The 19,400-nt window shown below is 39.9% G+C and overlaps 1 protein-coding gene across 3 annotated transcripts in view; it reads right to left on the reverse strand.

Annotated features, from left to right (window-relative positions):
* Positions 1 to 18,839: 18,839 nt before the first annotated feature.
* The window catches only part of LOC136678035 (mitochondrial sodium/calcium exchanger protein-like), a 63,354-nt gene continuing 62,793 nt past the window's right edge, over positions 18,840 to 19,400 (reverse strand). For all 3 annotated transcript variants that reach the window (XM_066655806.1, XM_066655807.1, XM_066655808.1), the window contains one exon: positions 18,840 to 19,187. In XM_066655806.1, coding sequence (XP_066511903.1) covers positions 18,999 to 19,187 — 189 coding nt within the window. In that variant the 3' untranslated portion in view covers positions 18,840 to 18,998. The remainder of the gene's footprint in view (positions 19,188 to 19,400) is intronic.

Raw genomic sequence — 19,400 nt, forward strand, 5'->3', positions numbered from 1 at the left:
TTAAGGTCATGAAACAGCTGCTGAAATTTGATTGGTCGATGGCGGCCATGTATTTTCGAATATGACATCATCCTCATAGAATCTCATTCAGGACATCACCCACTACATGCATACCAATCAGCATGTCAATCGGACAATCCTGTGAAGTGTAACAAATTCTTTGTTGTTATAGCGCCCACTATGCTTGCAGTTGCACAACCAAGTACTCATGTCTTCCAACTCGTATAGGGATCAAGCATGTGAGGTATGGTAACATTTGGAGAAAGCATTTGTGAGTTATAGCTGTATTTGTCTGATTTTTGGAATTCAAGCTCCAGCCCTGTTTTGGGCGGAGTCTGTAAGCCGAGCAGTGATGAAAATCCAACTTTTTTTGGATAATTATTAAAGTTCAGGTTCTTAGGATTCTGCTGATACAACATATGTCCATATTGGGTACATTTCCAGAGACTAGTTCGCGCTCAAAAATGTGTGCGATTTTGCATATTATGCAAATTAGCTTAAAATATAAGTGGGCGGAGCTTATGGGCTTGAGGCTTTTTTGTAGGGTCTGACCTGAGGAATCAGGGAAAAAAAGAATTTCATATTTACGCCACACGGGGTAGGATATATAGGGAGCGCCGCGTTCCGCGCCGCTATAGCGCCACCATCAAGCCAATCAGGCTGATTCTTTGCGCCTGAGTAGCGGGAGGGTTTACTACCAGTTGACCAAACGACAAGTCTGTAGGACCTATGGTTTGGGCTGCCCATCGCATTTCATCGGAGAAAAAGAGGAAGAAGAAGAGGAAACAGACCAAAAACAATAGGGCTCCAGAACTTGCAGTGCTTGGACCCCTAAATATAGCCGCAAGCGACAATTCCCGGGGTCCAAGCTGGTATTCGCTGGTAGAAGGAAAATGTGCTAGCATATGAGCTGTCCTGAGATAGTAGGGGCTTTTGGGAAAGTTTGTGTAGTGTTTGTAAGGACTTCTATGCATATGAGCTGTCCTGAGATAGTAGGGGCTTTTTGGGGAAGTTTGAGTAGTGTTTGTAAGGTGTTCCATGCTGTTCTGGCATGTCTTTGGAGATGTAGCATGAGATGGAGAAGTAGCAGAAGACAGAGACCGTATAGAGCACAGAAGTCATTCAGGAGTCGCACTCTGGTTTCTCACCCTAATGTTCAGGACCCCCCAAACGGCAGATATGATGTGGAGTTGCTTGTACTCAAGTCCATCATCAGTGGACAGAAGACACTGTCTGCTGGATGTGTTTGGTTGTGGACTATTCTCTGTCCAGCAGTGATGCTGAGGGATTTAAATCTCCAACACCTGAGTCATACCTGCAGTATGGGTGTCCAGACCATTGAAGTGCAGGGTGAAAGCAAGCAATCTTTGCAGAGCAAGAGCGTAGCATATGACATTTCCTGATACAAGAGACACACTTTAAGATAGATTTTGTAGTGCTTTAAAATGTGATCCTTGGTGCTCTGGATTGTAAGAAGAAGGGGTAGTAGATGAGTGGGTGAGTTTCTGGTCTGCAGACAGGTGAACATGGGGCTTGGGTTACAGAGACAGCCCAGAGCACAGAACTGACTCTGGAATTTCACCCTGGATTCTGACCCAATGTTCAGGACCTCCACAAAGCAGATATCATTTGGGTGGTGACATTGTGGTGATAGGTCAGTGTTTGTAGTGCTCTTATGAGTGTATAAGACACAGCAGTGCTGTTGGAGATTTTAACACCTGTGTCAACTCACTGTCCACTCTGAGATACACCAATTTTATTGTCCAACTTATAGATATACATTCAGAGACAGTTGCTCATACATTCTCAGCACTGTAGTGACACTGACATTGTGATGGTATGTCCGTGTGTATTGTCCTTTTATGAGTGGATCAGACAGAGCAGTGCTGCTGGAGACTTTAAAACCTTTGTCTACTCACTGTCTACACTGTTACACACACCTACTCTGTTGGTCCACATTATAGAAATGAAGGCAGAGGCAATAGCTTATACATTTTCAGCATAGCTGCTGTGTAGGTGTCCTGACCATTGAAGAACATATGAAAAAGGGCAATGAAAGTATGCAGAGCAATAGATGGACCCCTCTCTGTCATTTTAGATCTACAAAGTTCTCCTGTGGACAGTGGAGCTGAAAACACTGAAAGCAAAATAAAGATGCGGTCATGATGTTATTGTTGATTTGTTTAGATCTGCTTTCAAATGTCTGTGTCCTCTGGCCCTCTCTGACTGGCAGGGGGGAAGGGAGGGGGAGAGGTGACAGTCTGTGTGTGGAGGAGAGGGAGGGGCTGAGGGGGGATTCTGCATAGCGAGTCTGCAGGTATAAATGAGATGTAACGGACATATATTTGATCAAGAACTTAAAACAAGTCCTTGGATCAAAACCCAATATAGACATATGTGGTATCATGAGAATCGTAAGAACCTGAACTTTAGTAATTATCAAAAAAATGTGGAAATTTCATTACTGTGTGATTGCAGCCTCTGCTTAAATAGAGATGTGCAGCGTGCCGTTGAAACATCACATAAAAAACAGCTGTAACTCAAAAATGCTTTAGGCATATGTTATGAAAATGCACAAGGTCCTTCAGCGGATATTAGCTACTCACAAATGGCACCCTTACAAACTCCAGCTGCTGCAGCATCTCAACGAGGATGACCCAGATCAGCGCACTGAATTTGCAGAATGACCAAAACTGTTCTGTTTACACAGAAGATGTTGTTCAGTGATGAGGCAAACTTTTATGTGAATGGTGAAGTTAACAAACAAAACCACCACTATTGGTCTGACACTAACCCACATTGGATAGATTCCTTCAAGACTGTTGGAACAAAAAAAATGATGGTATGGTGTGGTATACGGGGTACAAAGATAGTGGGCCATTCTTCCTCAATGGAAACCTCAAGGCCAATGGATATGCAAAATTGCTACATGATGATGTGTTTCCCTCTTTATGCACATCTTTATGCTTAAAAAGAGCCTCCATACAGTTCTTTTACACAGTGTTTCTCCAACTTGGTCTGGGAGGCACCCTGCCATGCAATTTTAGTGGATTTCCTGCATTCAAATTGGCATCTGCAGCCAGGACCAGAGAGTAACAATTGGCCATAGGCCATTGGCCTCTAAGGGGGTAGATGGCGCTCTCCCCACAACACACCTGAGTGTAGTTGGTTGGCACAGGTGTCTGTTGTTAGCATTTTCCTTCTAGTGTGTTTCAAGTTAAAGTTCAAGAAGTTTATTGTCATTTCAGCAGTATACAGCGTTTACAGTACACAGTGAAACGAAATAGCGTTCCTCCAGGACCAAGGTGCTACATAAGACAATACACAACATTAAAGTGCAACTAGTGCAAAGCTAGTGCAAACATAAAACAGTGCACACACATTAACGTGCAAAAGACATAGAACATAAAACAATACACAACATTAAAGTGCAACTAGTGCAAAGCTAGTGTCCATGACGTAAACAGGATGTGTGTAAACTCATGTTTATCTGCTGGGTGATATTACAGCAACATGTGTGATGGGGAACTCCTGGCAGATGGGTTGAGCAAATAGCCAGTCTAGATTGGGGCTAAAAGATGAGAAAACAATTCCATAACTCTAGGCTTTGAACAGTGTGGACAGTTTCTCCCAGTCTTGTTAGCCATCATTAAACCAGTGGCCACTACCTCCTCTGTAAGGAGAAATTGCGCATTTGATATTCATTGGATATTATCTCTTTATTTTCAAAGTGTCTCAAAAATCTGAAAGTCTCACTGAAGACACAATATAACAGACTATTAATATCCCGAAAATAAAGAAATTTTACTGTGGAATTTTTATATAATGGTCTTATAAACATAGCACTTGATACGATAGAATGTGTGGAGAAATGCCATAGAATGTGGTTAAATTGCGTATTTGGCTAAATTAATTTGACATTATCTCTTTATTTTCAAAGTGTCTCAAAAATCTGCAAGGATAATATGAAAAATATGAAAAATAATTTACTGTGGAATTATTTTGTATTAGCCATATAAACATAGCACTGGACATAATAGAATGTGTGGAGAAATTGCACATTTGGCCATTTTTTTTCTTTTATCTTTTTTTTTTCCCCCTCCAAAGTGTCTCAAAAATCTGAAAGGCTAATTGAAAACACATTATAACAGACTATTAATATCCTAAAGATGAAGAAATTTTACTGTGGAATTTTTTTTGTCACGGCCCTGTGAACATGGCATGTGATATGTAAATAGCATGTGGAAACATGAACTTTGGTTATACATTCATGTGAAAAGTTAGGACACCCCATGAAAGCCTTTGTCTTTTTGAACATATTTAATCTTATGGACACATGAGCTTCATTTGAACAGTTCTTAGAGATGGAGCTTAAGTAACTAAACAAATAAACCTGAAGAAATTACTTATAAACATAACATGTAAAATAGGGGCGACACAGTGGCAGCCGCACAGCTACAGGGACCTGGAGGTTGTGGGTTCAATTTCCACTCCGGGTGACTGTCTGTGAGGAGTGTGGTGTGATCTCCCCGTGTCCAAATGGATTTCCTCCGTCTGCTCCGCTTTCCTCCCACGGTCCAAACACACATGTGTGTAGATGAACTGGCAACTCAAAAAAGTGTCCCTAAGTGTGAGTGAATGTGTGTATGTGTGTGTCACCCCGTGTAGAACTGGCGCCTCTTCCAAGGTGTGTTCCTACCTTGCGCCCAGTGATTCCAGGTAGGCTCCAGACTATGGACTTTGTATGTCATATGAAATTTTAATTTTTTAATTGTCAGATTATCAAGAATCTGAAATTGATATTACAGAAGGTGTAGAACAAAGTGTAGAATTTAATAGATAAATATGTGTGTGATTAAACACAATGCCAGTGTGTATATTCACGATGTTTGCTTATTTCCAATATTATAATATTTTTATTATTATGCCATTTTATAGCAATTAGTCAGGTTGCCTGGAAACATATTAAGATAAAATATTAAAAAAATATTTCCCTACATTCCATAGTGTCTAATGCTATGTTTATAGGGCAATTACAATACATTTCCACAGTAAAATTTCTTTATCTTCAGGATATTAATAGTCTGTCTTCAGTTAGCCTTTCAGATTTTTGAGACACTTTGAAAATAAAGAGATAATTGTCAGGAACGCAGGGCGGACTGACGAAGGCGGACGCACTTACTAATAACACAGACTTTTATTTAAACAAAAGATAACAAAACAGATAGACAGACTAGGATAATGAGACAGGATAAACAAAGAAAGACCAAGACAGAGAGACTTGAACAGAATGACCTGGACAGTGAGACTTCGATAGAAGGACAATACATGGAGAGCTTAACAGGTGCCTAGACAAAGAACCTAAACAGAATAAACTTGAACACAGAAAGCTAAACAGACAAACATAAACAGAGGGAACTAAACAGACAGAGAAAGTTAAACAGACTAACCTGAACACAGAAAGCTAAACAGACTAAAGACACAAACAGACCTGAGACAAGAGAGGTACAAAGATTAACTAAAAGGGAATGAATAACAGACAGACAGACAGACTGGAGAAAGCAAACCGACAGTAGAAAGCAAAGTAAAGGTGGAATGTCCAACAAAGAAGTACAGAGACAAGGGAACTTAAATGAACACCACAGACAAGGGACACCTGGACTGATAACGACGGGGCAGGATTACAAATGACACTGACAAGGAGGAGGAAAAAAGGCGGGACATGAGCGGAGACATGGACAATAGCAAACAGAGCCATGTGCCAAGTGAGCACATGGCAGGGACAACAGACATGACAGGACAAGGGCATGACAATAACAACACTTTGAAAATAAACAGACAGTATCCACTGTAGTTAGCCAAATAAGCAATTTCCCCCCATTCTATCGTGTCCAGTGCTATGTTTATAAGGCCATTACAAAATAATTCCACAGTAAATGTTCTTCATATTCAGGGAATTAATAGTCTGTTATATTGTCTTTTCAATTAGGCCTTCAGATTTTTGAGACGCTTTAAAAATAAAGAGATAATGTCCAACAAATTTAGCCAAATGTGCAATTTCTCCACATATTCTATCATGTCCAATGCTATGTTCACAGGGCCATTACAATAAATGTCCTCAGTAAAATCTCTTCATCTTCAGGATATTAATAGTCTGTTACATTGTGTCTTCAGTGAGCCTTTCTGATTTTTGAGAAACTTTGAAAATATAGAGATAATGTCCACTGTAGTTAGCCAAATAAGCAATTTCCCCACATTCTACCGCGTCCAGTGATATGTTTATAGGGCTATTGTTCTAAATGTTCTTCAAATTCATGGTATTAATAGTCTGTTAGACTATTGTCAATTCAGTGAGCCTTTCAAATTTTTGAGACACTTTGAAAATAAAGAGATAATATCCAATTAATTTAGTCAAATGCGCAATTACTCCATATTCTATCATGTCAAATGCTATATTCACAGGGCCATTACAAAAAAATTCCACAGTAAAATTTCTTCATCTTCAGGATATTAATAGTCTGTTATATTATGCCTTCAGTGAGCCTTTTAGATTTTTGAGACTCTTTGAAAATAAAGAGATAATATCCAATGAATTGAGGCACATGAGCAATTTCTCCACACATTCAATCATGTCCACTGCTGTTTATAGGGCAATTATAAAAAAAATCCATAGTAAAATTTCTTCATATTAAGGATATTAATAGTCTGTTATATTGTTTCTTCAGTGAGCCTTTCAGATGTTTAAGACCCTTTGAAAGTAAAGAGATAATATCCAATGAATTAAGCCAAATGCGCAAGTTCCCCACACATTCTATCATGTCAAATGCAATGTTCACAGGGCAATTACAAACAAATTCCACAGTAAAATATCTTCATCTAAAGGATATTAATAGTCTGTTATATTGTGTTTTTAGTGAGCCTTTCAGATTTTTGAGACACTTTGAAAATAAAGAGATAATATCCACGGAATTGAGCTAAACGTGTAGTTTTTCCATGTTATGGAAGTTGTGTTCGTACTTTGCCATCTAGCGGCGACAGAATGCAACTATTGCACCATTTAAGGTGGAACAGAAAATCTGAACAAGATACTGGCAAATTAGTAACTAACTTCAGCGTCGTCCACTAAAATACTCTAGTGACAAAGTTGGTACATACTCACTTCTTTCTGAATATAATGTTGTTTTTTTAATAATAAAATATCTAATGCACTAATAAATTTGGCCACAACTGTATGAGCCAGATCTGGACCATACCTTTTAAATATATGCTCAGTTTACAGTGCGTGGGCCATATATGAAAAAATACAGCTTACTCATTGTACTGAACTTCTGAATAATTGATTAAACCTTTCTTTGTGATATTTTGTTCTTGATTTCTATCTGATATGTGACCTGATAGTCATGTAGACCCACACCCTTATAGCACAAATGCATCTTAAAGACGTCTGCTGGAAGAGTTTGTTCCCTCCTCTCTTCTTTACGTAGTGTGTTGCGTGAAGTGCATGTAAGATACTGATTGGGTAGAAATGTTATATGCTCGCAATATAGGCAGTCGAGCTTCTGTTCACTGGTTACTATCGGTTTTATACGGCACTCACGGCTCATCGCATGGACAGGGCAAATCTGCTGTTCTGTGCCCGAGCTAGAGGCCGTGATCCTGACAAACTGCTCTCATTCATAAAAATGCTGAATGTTCTGTACTGACCTGCAGAAGTTTCAGTAAAGTTATAAACTGAGAATTCCTTGTCGTGCGAAGTTTTTCCACCCACGCCATCCACACAAGTGTCCGAGCTCACTCTGGAGGAGCACCAGCAAGACAAGTAGGATCTCCAAAACCGCTCCCAATCGTGAGTACATCGTGAGTAGCTGACTGGATGCGGGAGCTAATGCTACAATCCTACCTGGTGTCATTGTGTGATCTGCTTTCTGTCCGCCATTGCTTCAAAATAAAAGCACCAGGAAGTTTAACGAGCAAATGAACGAGACAAGGGACAATAATAAATAAATAATTCAAAGGACAGTTAAAAAAAAAAAACAACCTTGTGGACAGGAGTATAATAAAATGACTGACGAGCTACAAGGAGCTTCAGTAGGATCTCCTGAGTCTGACGGAGCCCCAAAATGGTTACAGGCTTTGTTGGACAATCAAAATCAGCAGACTAAGCAGCTGCAAATGATGCTTACCCCTGTCCTGACACATAACAGGGGGAAACCCAGCTACACAGCAAGTCACATCACCTCTTGCTGTCCCAAGTGTCAATGGGGATGAAGTTGGACTACATCAAACCTGGGATAGGCGTATACCAGAGCCTAGCGCTGCACCTTCGTCTTTTGGGGGATGCCTGTAAGACCAAGAGATCATGCTGGGGGCCCCTTTGCCGCCGAGCTGGATGTAATTAGCCAGCGGGCTTGCAACTCTGGCCCAGGCAGGAGGAGTGTCAATCCTGGACATGAACCTTGCAGACAGAACGTATGAACCATGAACGTAAATGGAGACACACAAAAAACTTGAATGTTTCCGAATTGCATGGCAGCACAGCCTCACCAACTACAAACATGCCTTATCTAAAGCCAAATCACAGTACATCTATCTCTTCTCTTATAGAAAACAACAAGGACAACCCTAGATTCCTTTTTAGCACTGTATCAAATCTAATTGGCAACAAAAAGGAAATCAACCCCATTGTCCCCTCTGATTTCTGTAGTAATGACTTTTTGAGGTTTTGTAATGATAAAATTGATTGCATTTGCCTCAAAATCCAAAATCAGTCCAAAGTCACATTGGCTTTTGTTGAGGAACCCCCCACCAGCTCTGAGGTGCACTTAGACTACTTGAATTCTGTCGATGAAAATGACTTGCTTGGTTTAATTAGCTCATCTAAATCAACTTAATGCTTACTGGATCCTGTACCAACACAATTATTTAAGCAAATTTACCCTAAAGTCATTAGACCATTGCTCACAATAATAACTCATCCCTCAATATTGGATATGTACCAAAACCTCTGAAACTAGTGGTAATCAAACCAATTATTAAAAAACCCAATCTTGACCCTCTTGTGCTCGCAAACTACAGGCCAATATCAAACCTCCCTTTTATTGCTAAGATTCTAGAAAAAGTCTTGTCACAGCAGTTGTGCTCTTACCTACAAAACAATGACATTCATGACATTTTTCAGTCTGGATTTAGACCAAATCACGGCACAGAAACAGCTCTAACAAGAGTAACTAATGACTTCTTTCACATGATAAGGGCTATATCTCTATTCTGCTACTGCTTGACCTTAGTGCAGTGTTTGATACCATAGATCATGTGATGTTTCTTGATAGGCTGGAAAATCTGGTAGGAATAAAAGGATCTGCCCTCTCTTAGTTCAGATCCTATTTATCTGACCATTATCAATTTGTTTATCTTAATAATAAATCCTCTAATCATACTTTAGTTAAATATGGTGTTCCACAAGGATCAGTGCTTGGCCCTGTATTGTTCACACTCTACATACTGCCACTGGGTAGACTAATCCGTAAGCATGGTATTCAATTCCACTGTTATGCTGATGACACACAATTGTATATATCAGCCAAACCTAATGATGTTCCTTGTCTACATAAAATAACAGAATGTCTAACTGAAATTAAAGACTGGATGATGCAAAATTTTCTCATGTTAAATTCTGATAAAACTGAAGTCTTGTTACTAGGTACAGATACTCAGATACATTCACTCAGAAATGCTGCTTTTAATCTTGATATTTCAACAGTAAAACACAGTACCGTCATTAAAAACTTAGGCGTAGCCTTTGATTCGACTCTCACATTTGATACCCACATATCCAATACAGTCAAAACTGCCTTTTTTCACCTATGCAATATTGCCAAAATTCAGCATATTTTATCCTTAAAAGATGCAGAGAAACTAGTGCATGCTTTTATAACTTTTCGTCTAGACTACTGCAATGTGCTCCTGGCAGGGAGCTCATGCAAAGCATTACATAAGCTGCAGTTAGTTCAAAATGCAGCAGCCAGGGTGCTCACTAGAGCTAGAAAATTCGAACATATCACCCCAGTTCACTCGTCCCTACACTGGCTACCTGTAAAATTTCGCATTAACTATAAAATACTCCTCTTAGCTTATAAATCTTTAAATAGTTTAGGCCCGCAGTATCTTACTGAACTTCTCATACCTTATCGCCCGTCACGTACACTTCGTTCAAAGGATGCCCATCTACTCTTTGTTCCTCGCATTAAGAAAAACACTGCAGGAGGAAGAGCCTTTTCTCACAAAGCTCCTCAACTCTGGAATAGCCTTCCGGTTACTGTTCGGGGCTCAGACACACTCTCAATCTTTAAATCTAGATTAAAAACCTACCTTTTCAAACAAGCTTTTGGTTAATCAATCACTTTCAGGTTACTCCTTCTCTGTTAGTGTTTTCGAGCTGGTTTTCATATTATCACTGTTCTGTATTAACCCTGTCATACTACCATAGCTACAGCTTTTTTAGTTAGCTTTCTAGTAACTGCCAACATGCTGTCTGTCGCTGGGTTCTCTTGCCTGACCCGTGGAAGCTTTTTTCGCAGGACAATTTTGCCCGTTCTTTACCATGACCCTACTAACTTCTGTATTTTTATTTGTTCCCTTTGTCTGGTTTTCTTTCTCCTGTCTCTCTCACGCTTTGAGATGTCCTGCTGCTCTCCAGGTGTTGCCCTGATCCAGCCCCTGTGTATCCTGTACAAGATCCTGGCCTTGTCTCATCTACACTATCATGATTGGACATGCTGTTTTATCTCAAATTAACTCTGCACCTACTTTTAACTCACACAGAATCACTGATCACCTTCTCCTTCCTCAGACTCATACATCACTAATATACTACAATCACATTACTATAACCACTTCATCTGTCATCATTTCACTTTAACTTATGTTCTGTTCTCTGTTGTGTCTCCGGTGTCGACCCAAGGAGGATGGGTTCCCCGTATGAGTCTTGGTTCCTTCCAAGGTTTCTTCCTCATTTGCTGAGAGAGTTTTTCCTTGCCACTGTTGCCCCTGGCTTGCTCATAGGAGGCTTGGACCCGGATCTTTGTAAAGCTGCTTTGTGACGACTTTTTGTTGTGAAAAGCGCTATATAAATAAAATTTGATTTGATTTGAATGTTACCCTGAACATTCATTCACACTACAAAAACTGCACATATATATATATATATATATACACCATTGTTTTTCTTGTGAAATTCCCAATATGTTTGATGTGTCACATGACCCTCTTCCCATTGAAAAAACAAAAGTTGGATCCAAAATGGCAGACTTCAAAATGGCCACCATGGTCACCACCCATCTTAAAAAGTTTTCCCCCTCCCAGATACTAATGTGCCACAAACAGGAAGTTAATATCACCAACCATTCCCATTTTATTAAGGTGTATCCATATAAATGGCCCACCCTGTAGTTTATCCCAGCAAAACGTTCAGCACCAACCTCCTGTGTTATGAAAGAAATGAAACCATGTGACCTTACGTGTCCCTGGAGATGGACTGGAGATAGGTGGGAGTATGTCACTGACGCGCAGGCTTCCTGGAGCACTGCAGACGCAGGCCTCGTAGCATTGCAGCAGTGCTCCTCTCCTCCGTCTTGGCCAGAGACATGGCGGCCACTCCGTCTGAGCTGGTGGTGTTCTGAAAGTCTCTGTGGGAATTTTATTGCTGATCTGCCTCCTGGTGAGAGACACGTCCATGCAGGTCTCTCTTGGGCCTTTGCTCAGAAGGTCATTCTGAGGTTGCATGTGACCTCCTTCTCCATCGCTGATCCTAAAACTCTTGTCACCACTTTGATAGTCAGAGGTCTGAGGTCTCCTTCATGCTCTAGGCGTGGCATTGAGCTTTTGCTGGAATAAACTATAGTTCTTTTAACTATAGTTTCTCTACTAGAAGTAAAATTATAATAAAACTTCTGGTTGGAAAACTTCTGGGTTTGTTCTATCTGGACCCTGCTTGAGGGGACCAAGACTGTTTAAGAGATAGCTAGAGAGAGTCTGATGCCTGAGAGATGACTGCAGAGAGCTGGAGAGCTCTAGAGAGAGCCAGGCTCTCCTTTAACTGACTACCCTAGCTGAGAAGCATTGTCTCCTGGAAGCAAGAGAGAGAAGTTCTTCTTACATTCTCTTTCTGTTCTTCTCCTGTTCTGAGTTCTGTTCTAAGAGTGCGAGTGTGTAAGTTAAAGTGTTCTCTTTCTCTTTTGAGTCATTTCGCACCCCTGGGTTTTTATACCAGAATTTAGAAAACCCGCCTTGAATACCTGATTGGTCCTCAGGGATTAAGGATTGGAGCATCCCTTGCTCCTGATTGTTTCCTGTATCTTGGACATCACATAAAATGTATGATACTTGACAAGACAGACTTGAAGATGATCCTTGTTGAATGAATATCCCAGAATTCTGAATCATACTTTTGCAATATAAGAGAATATATGTTAATACAAAGTATAATCTTTCAGACAAACCATCCATCCATTATCTGTAACTGCTTATCCAATTTAGGGTCGCGGGGGGTCCAGAGCCTACCTGGAATCATTGGGTGCAAGGCGGGAATACACCCTGGAGGGGACACCAGTCCTTCACAGGGCAACACAGACACACACCTACGGACACTTTCGAGTCGCCAATCCACCTGCAACGTGGATTTGGACTGTGGGAGGAAACCGGAGTGTTTTTGGACTGTGGGAGGAAACCGGAGCACCCGGAGGAAACCCACACGGACACGGGGAGAACACACCAACTCCTCACAGACAGCCACCCGGAGCGGGAATCGAACCCACAACCTCCAGGCCCCTGGAGCTGTGTGACTGCGACACTACCTGCTGCGCCACCGTGCCACCCTTCAGACTAACCATGTTTTACATAATTCTTAACAAAATAACACACATAGTTTGTGGCTATCTTGGTTCCTACATACGTTCATATAAAAAAAGTGAATTTAAACACATGTAAATTAATTCCACCCATTTTGATTGTCCAAATAGAATTAATTTCACACAGTTGTACCCATATACAACTTGTTCACCAGGTAAGCTTAGGAATTAAGGAATGTGTATTTCTTTTGGTTTTAACAGTCTTTCAAATGTGTAAGAGGACATGGAATAAAGGTGGGTCTGTGTGTCTCTCTGCATTCTGCAAAGGTTCTTCTCTTGACCCTGTGTGACCTTGGGTCATAAACCGTCCTGGAATGAGGTTTTACGACTCTTCTCTGGGTGTTATCTCAAATTCCCATCTGAGCTGTGCAAGGAGAGTGACTGAGACTAAAGAGAGGTTTTTTGGCACATTAAGTTAACTTTCGGCATTAAGTCCCAAAAAGTATAATTTCTTGTATTAAAAATTAATAACCTATTCATCTCCAGTGCACATCCTACATAGATAAAAAAAATAAAGATACTAAAGATATTATATTACTATCTTTTATATTAGTAAAAGATAAACAGTTCTTGCTATAAATAATGCATAATGTTTTTGTTTAAATATTCCCTTAAAATATTTAACTGTAAACAACTTTTATTTTAGGGAAAATTTAAAAAATAAATATTATGCATTCTACATCTTGAGACATATTTGGATGTTTTTATAGTCAAGACATCTTAAGATCCATGTCTATAGACTTGTCTTAAAGACATGTATTCATTTCTTAAGACATGCCTCAAGATGACTTTAGACATCTTCATCATGTGTCTTTAGACATTCCAAGACAGTAATGGCTGGGTATGTTGGCCCCAAGCCTCTAGTGCTCAGCCCTTGTGTCTAGTTCCCTGGTTGTAAAAGTCCCTGTTCCTCACTCCTTGACCACCCCAACACCCACATCGTGACACATAAGACCAAACCCTGAGGTCTTCCTTAAAGTGTGCAATTTCTATCTATCTATCGTTACACTTATATAGCGCCTTTCTAGATACCCCAGGACGCTTTACAATCCACACTGCTCAGAACGCTCAGAACACTCAATCCACACACACACTGGCAATTACTTTTATTATTACAATTTTATGAATTTCTCAAATAGTCACGTCTTCAAGGTGTCTGAAGTTTGAGAGCAGAATTGTGACACGCTGCCATGGACCCCTTCGATTATTTACATAACCACTAATATGATTTTCTGCACCATGCTCAGTTTTATAATGATGTTAGTTCATAATAATCAGATGACATATCCATGTCCGACAAGCACAGTGATGCTGACTTTATATATGAACAACTTTTTAAACATGAAATTTCCAAAATATTAAAGCCAAACACCTGAGAGCTAGCTGTTCATGCAAGAAAGAAGACTAGTTCTGTGAATGTAGTGAAATTAGATTACGCTATTAAAAATAAAGGTATTACTTTCCTGCTATAATAGTAATCAGGTTAGAACTTTGTAGGTTACCAGTAATATATTTATTACATTTACAAGAGCCTTTTAAGATAGTTTATGCTAAGCAGTATTTGTAGAGCAAGGCGTGGTGGCCAGGCATGGAAAGAGATGCAAACGTATGTTAAATCTTGTCATAGTTGTCAGACTGTGGCTAAATCTGATGCACCTGAGCCACCAATGTGTATTGCCTGAAAGATCATGAGAAGACCCACTGGACATTCTGTACTGGTAGTGTTGGATTATATAACTTAAATGAATATTAAATTCTGAAATCCACCACCACTGCTATGGTGATTGAATGTTTTTCAGCAAACACCAGAACTGACTGGAGCTCTATTAATTTCTGGTGAATTCCAGTCATTCTGCTAAGAGAACAGTATTCAGCATTTAAAGCTCAATGATTTTGGGGAACTGCTGTTCTTCCTGGTTTGTATATGTTCAGAAGCTCTGCATTTTTTAAGGTGGAATGAAATATATGAGGAGAAAAATGTTGCTTGTATGTGGCTGTCATTTAATTGTAAGATTTATTTACTGTTTCACTGATTCACTGATTAAACACAAATTTTATCAGTGTTGGTCTGTGTTTACTTTCATGCAGTTAGCTGTCTCCTGAACTTAGAATGGGTTCCAACCTAAATCATTTGAAATAGCCAGAATAAGTAAAATTTATGTATGGAGCAGGAATAAAGCAATATCCTCATGTCTTTTCATGATCTTCAGTGTTTGGCGAGCTCATTGCTGTTTTTCTGCAGAGAGAGAGGAAGCCTAGCATGCCTGACAGAGACACTTTTTTTTAACTAGTTTACTGTCACTAGGGGCTTAGTAAATACATTTGACAGTTTACAATTGTTAACATCACATTTAAATAACATGCCACAATGGGCACCAGTAAATGTTGAAGTTGGATGACAAAAGGCATTCTTCCTGAAATGCATCACAATAGCACTGAGAATTTTGAGCACAGCACTATAAAGAGCTATGGGAACATGGCAATTAAACAAACCAAGCTGAATGCTGATGAATGATGCAAAGCAGTGATCACCATCCTCTAGATGTAGTGATCAATAAATAATGCAACAGGACAAGACTGATCAATTCGCAACCAATTTCCCTGCTGACGCAACAGCCGAAGGATCTTCTCTTTCACTTTAAAGTATGATACCATAAACAAGGTAGGGTGAGAGCCTTCAGCCCTCTCAGGTACAGCCTACCAATAACACGAAGGTTGTTCCTCCAGAAGCCTTATCCTGGTCATCTATTTTCTCTTTTGAGCCATTTATTGTTGGAGTGTAGCGATTTACAGGCCGTCTTGAGCTTCAGTTATTCGCCCAGCCATTTCCATCATTAAAGTTTCAATGTCCTGAATTTTTGAGATCAGAGAGTTAATTCTGGCAGTCAGGGTCTCATGGGAGGAACGTACAGGGGTTGGACAATGAAACTGAAACTTTTAGACCAAAATAATTTATTAGTATGGTGTAAGGCCTCCTTTTGCGGCCAACACAGCGTCAATTTGTCTTGGGGATAAGAAATACAAGTCCTGCACAGTGGTCAGAGGGATTTTAAGTCATTCTTCTTGCAGGATAGTGGCCAGGTCACTACGTGATGCTGGTGGAGGAAAACGTTTCCTAACACGCTCCTCCAAAACACTCCAAAGTGGCTCAATAAAATTTAGATCTGGTGACTGTGCAGGCCATGGGAGATGTTCAACTTCACTTTCATGTTCATCAAACTAATCTTTCACCATCTTGCTGCGTGTATTGGTGCATTGTCATCCTGATAAACGCCACCGCCTTCAGGATACAACGTTTGCACATGGTCTTACTGGTGCAATGTGTCAGGCTGGTCCAATTTAGCCATGAAACCTCCCACACTAAAATGACAGGTGTTTCAGTTTCATTGTCTAACCCATGTATGTCTGTTTGAATTCTGCTGTAAGTGCAGAGATGTCCTCTCGAATTGGTGATAACAGCTCTCTCAATAGAGTAGGAGTTAAAGCTGCGGTTCTCAAACTGGGATCTGCAAGGGGGCATTAGGGGGGCAGCAGAAAAGCATTAGAGGTTGTATCTGCTTTTTATCATTTATAAAGTCTGCCATTTTTGTGGAGATATCCATCAAAAGGGCCTGGCCCATCAGTTTAAAGTTGTGTTGTACATGGTAGCCCTGCATATAGCTAAGTGCAAAAAAACACACACCATCAGGGAGATATTGCTACTTCTAGCAGTGGTGGATATGTTCAGAGTAATGGTCGGTGAGGAAGTATTAAATGAGCTCAAGAACATACCACTGTCTAATGACATGGTAGCTAGAAAAATCTGTGACCTTTCTTTCAACAGTACAGTCCCAGCAGTTGCAGGGAAAGTTTGAGAACCACCAGACTACGCTTTGCTTTTGGCATGTTAACATCATCAATAGTGTCTAAAAGCTTAAAAGAACAAAAATGGTATTTCAAAGTATTTCAGAGGAACTGGTAACCTAAAAAAAGGTTACTCACTCCACCAGAGGCCTTGCAACAACTTTCAGTGCAAACCAGCACATTGTGGTTGCCAATTCAGTGATTATTCGGTCATCCTCAGAAACATATAACACTAGAAATGCAGCATTTTTTAAGAAGTTCAATGCAAGAGATGCAGATGCAACAAAAGTAAAGGATTTTTAAGTCCAGTTTTATTCCCTAAATGTACATTCTTTTGTCCAGAAGGAAAGGTGAACATTTGTAATAAAACTTTTTAAAATTAAAGTCCTGGAGATTAATTTGGGCATATGAAATCAACACAATTTTCAAATCTTCATTTGTAATAGAATAAGGTACAATTATGTTCCCTAATTAAAATGTACAGAATACGTACCCTTGAGGATACCACAAGAGTGACAGTTTTTATTATTGTGTACATACTCTACTCTGCTCTGCATTAACAGGAACTGCTGGATTTGAAAATAAGAACAATGATGGTGGTAACACTAACCAAGCCATAATTTTACGAGCTGCTGTTGTGATTCAGATAAAAACAAATGTGATCATTGCTGTAAACTGAAGATTTGACAAATGGCTAGTTTGTGTTGGAGGTCTGCATTTTGTGGTGGTTGACATGTTTCCCAGGTTTGCCAAGTGGAAAAGCAAATCAAGCCAAACTGAGGAAGTACCATGCAGTGGAAATGTGCCATAAAATTCCACAAGAGAATGCTCCAACATAAGGGTCAATGCCACATATCCTATTCAATCTCTCTGAATGATTTAACATTCTCATTGATTTAGCTCCAAATAAAGGAATTTAAAGTATGAAAAGAAATACAAATTCATCAACAGCTAAACAAGTGACTCATGTTTGTTCAGAACATACTGTGTGTGTAATAGTATATATATAAACGAAAATTGCTATTGAATTACACCTGACACTTGTTTAATCTTTTGCATAGTCTATGCTAGAACAAGGGTCAAAGGTCAGAGAGACCATTCAGTAAGATGATGTGTCTGGGGCTGTGTGGCTACTACTCCTTCCTATACTGATATTACATACTGCTTTAATGGCTGAGCAGTACATACAGGATCAAATCTAGAACTTACTAAGTGTGTGGTTTCGTCACTCACTTATAGCACCCCTGCCCTACAGACAGGTAAGTCTAACTAGATTGCCATGAGGGTATTTATGTGTGGGAGAGTGACCCACAATGTGATCCCTAGCAATATGAATGAACTAGCAATATCCTGATGATAAGGCCAAAGCTTAGTCAACTTCCCCTGTTAAGAGACCCACAATTTTTGTGTTCCCACAATGTACAAATAGTTGACTTAGTATGGTTTATCATACCTCCTGGGGCAGAAATAAAATCATAGTTCATCTAGTGCAACAACATATCTTGGAATTACTCAAGAGCAGTTTTAGGCTACATGAACCTTAACTAGGCGGCACGGTGGCGCAGCAGGTAGTGTCGCAGTCACACAGCTCCAGGGGCCTGGAGGTTGTGGGTTCGATTCCCGCTCCGGGTGACTGTCTGTGTTCTCCCCGCATGGGTTTCCTCCGGGTGCTCCGGTTTCCTCCCACAGTCCAAAAAACACACGTTGGTAGGTGTGAGTGAATGTGTCTGTGTTGCCCTGTGAAGGACTGGCGTCCCCTCCAGGGTGTATTCCCGCCTTGCGCCCAATGATTCCAGGTAGGCTCTGGACACCCCGCGACCCTAAATTGGATAAGCGGTTACAGATAACTAAATTACAACTGCCACCCTGATGGTCACTGAATGATACAAAATGTAAAACACTAAAATGATAATAATAAAAACTAGATCTGTTATTAACCCACTGAGAATTCAGGAATGGTTCTAATCATGAATGCTGTAGAAATTTTTTTAAATATATTTCACTGTGTCTATGGTTTGGAAATAAAACCTGTAATGACAAAGGAATAATCATAATGATATAAAACATGCACCTCAAATTCTTAAAGGCTTGTGTTTATTAAAACAGAACTCTTCTGATTCAGCAGTCTTGCCACTTAAAAATACATTTGTTACATACCTGAGGACAGAAATGTCTACAAAAATCCATTATTAATTATAATCCAAAGTGCATAAAGGCCTTGCACTGGTCCAGTTACTTTTTGTTGTAGTCTCATATGTGAATTTTTCCAAACTCTGTAAGGAGTGCCACAATGAGAAACACAAAGTAGAAAAATAGTAAGAAGATGCTGTAGGCCCGACTGAGGTGGAAGCCCTGCAAGGGAACCAGCACAAAGGAGAGAACCAACGAGAGACCCAGTGCTCCGGCCAGAATCCAGCACAGCAAACCCTCTGGCTCCAGCTGCACACAGAGAAGAGGACAGCACTCACATCTGCATTTTGATATTGCAAAAGTGTTGTAATCCAATATTTTAAGCTCTTGATTAGATATTGTGACAAGATTTTGATTAGATGTTGTGTAAGTATCTGATGCATTCAGACGCTAATGTAGGAAGGTATTTAATGATAAATTCTCAATGTTTTCTCGAAATTTTCCTCATTAAATAATAAACCA

This window comes from Hoplias malabaricus, chromosome Y, assembly GCF_029633855.1.
Source record: "Hoplias malabaricus isolate fHopMal1 chromosome Y, fHopMal1.hap1, whole genome shotgun sequence".
Taxonomy (NCBI): domain Eukaryota; kingdom Metazoa; phylum Chordata; class Actinopteri; order Characiformes; family Erythrinidae; genus Hoplias; species Hoplias malabaricus.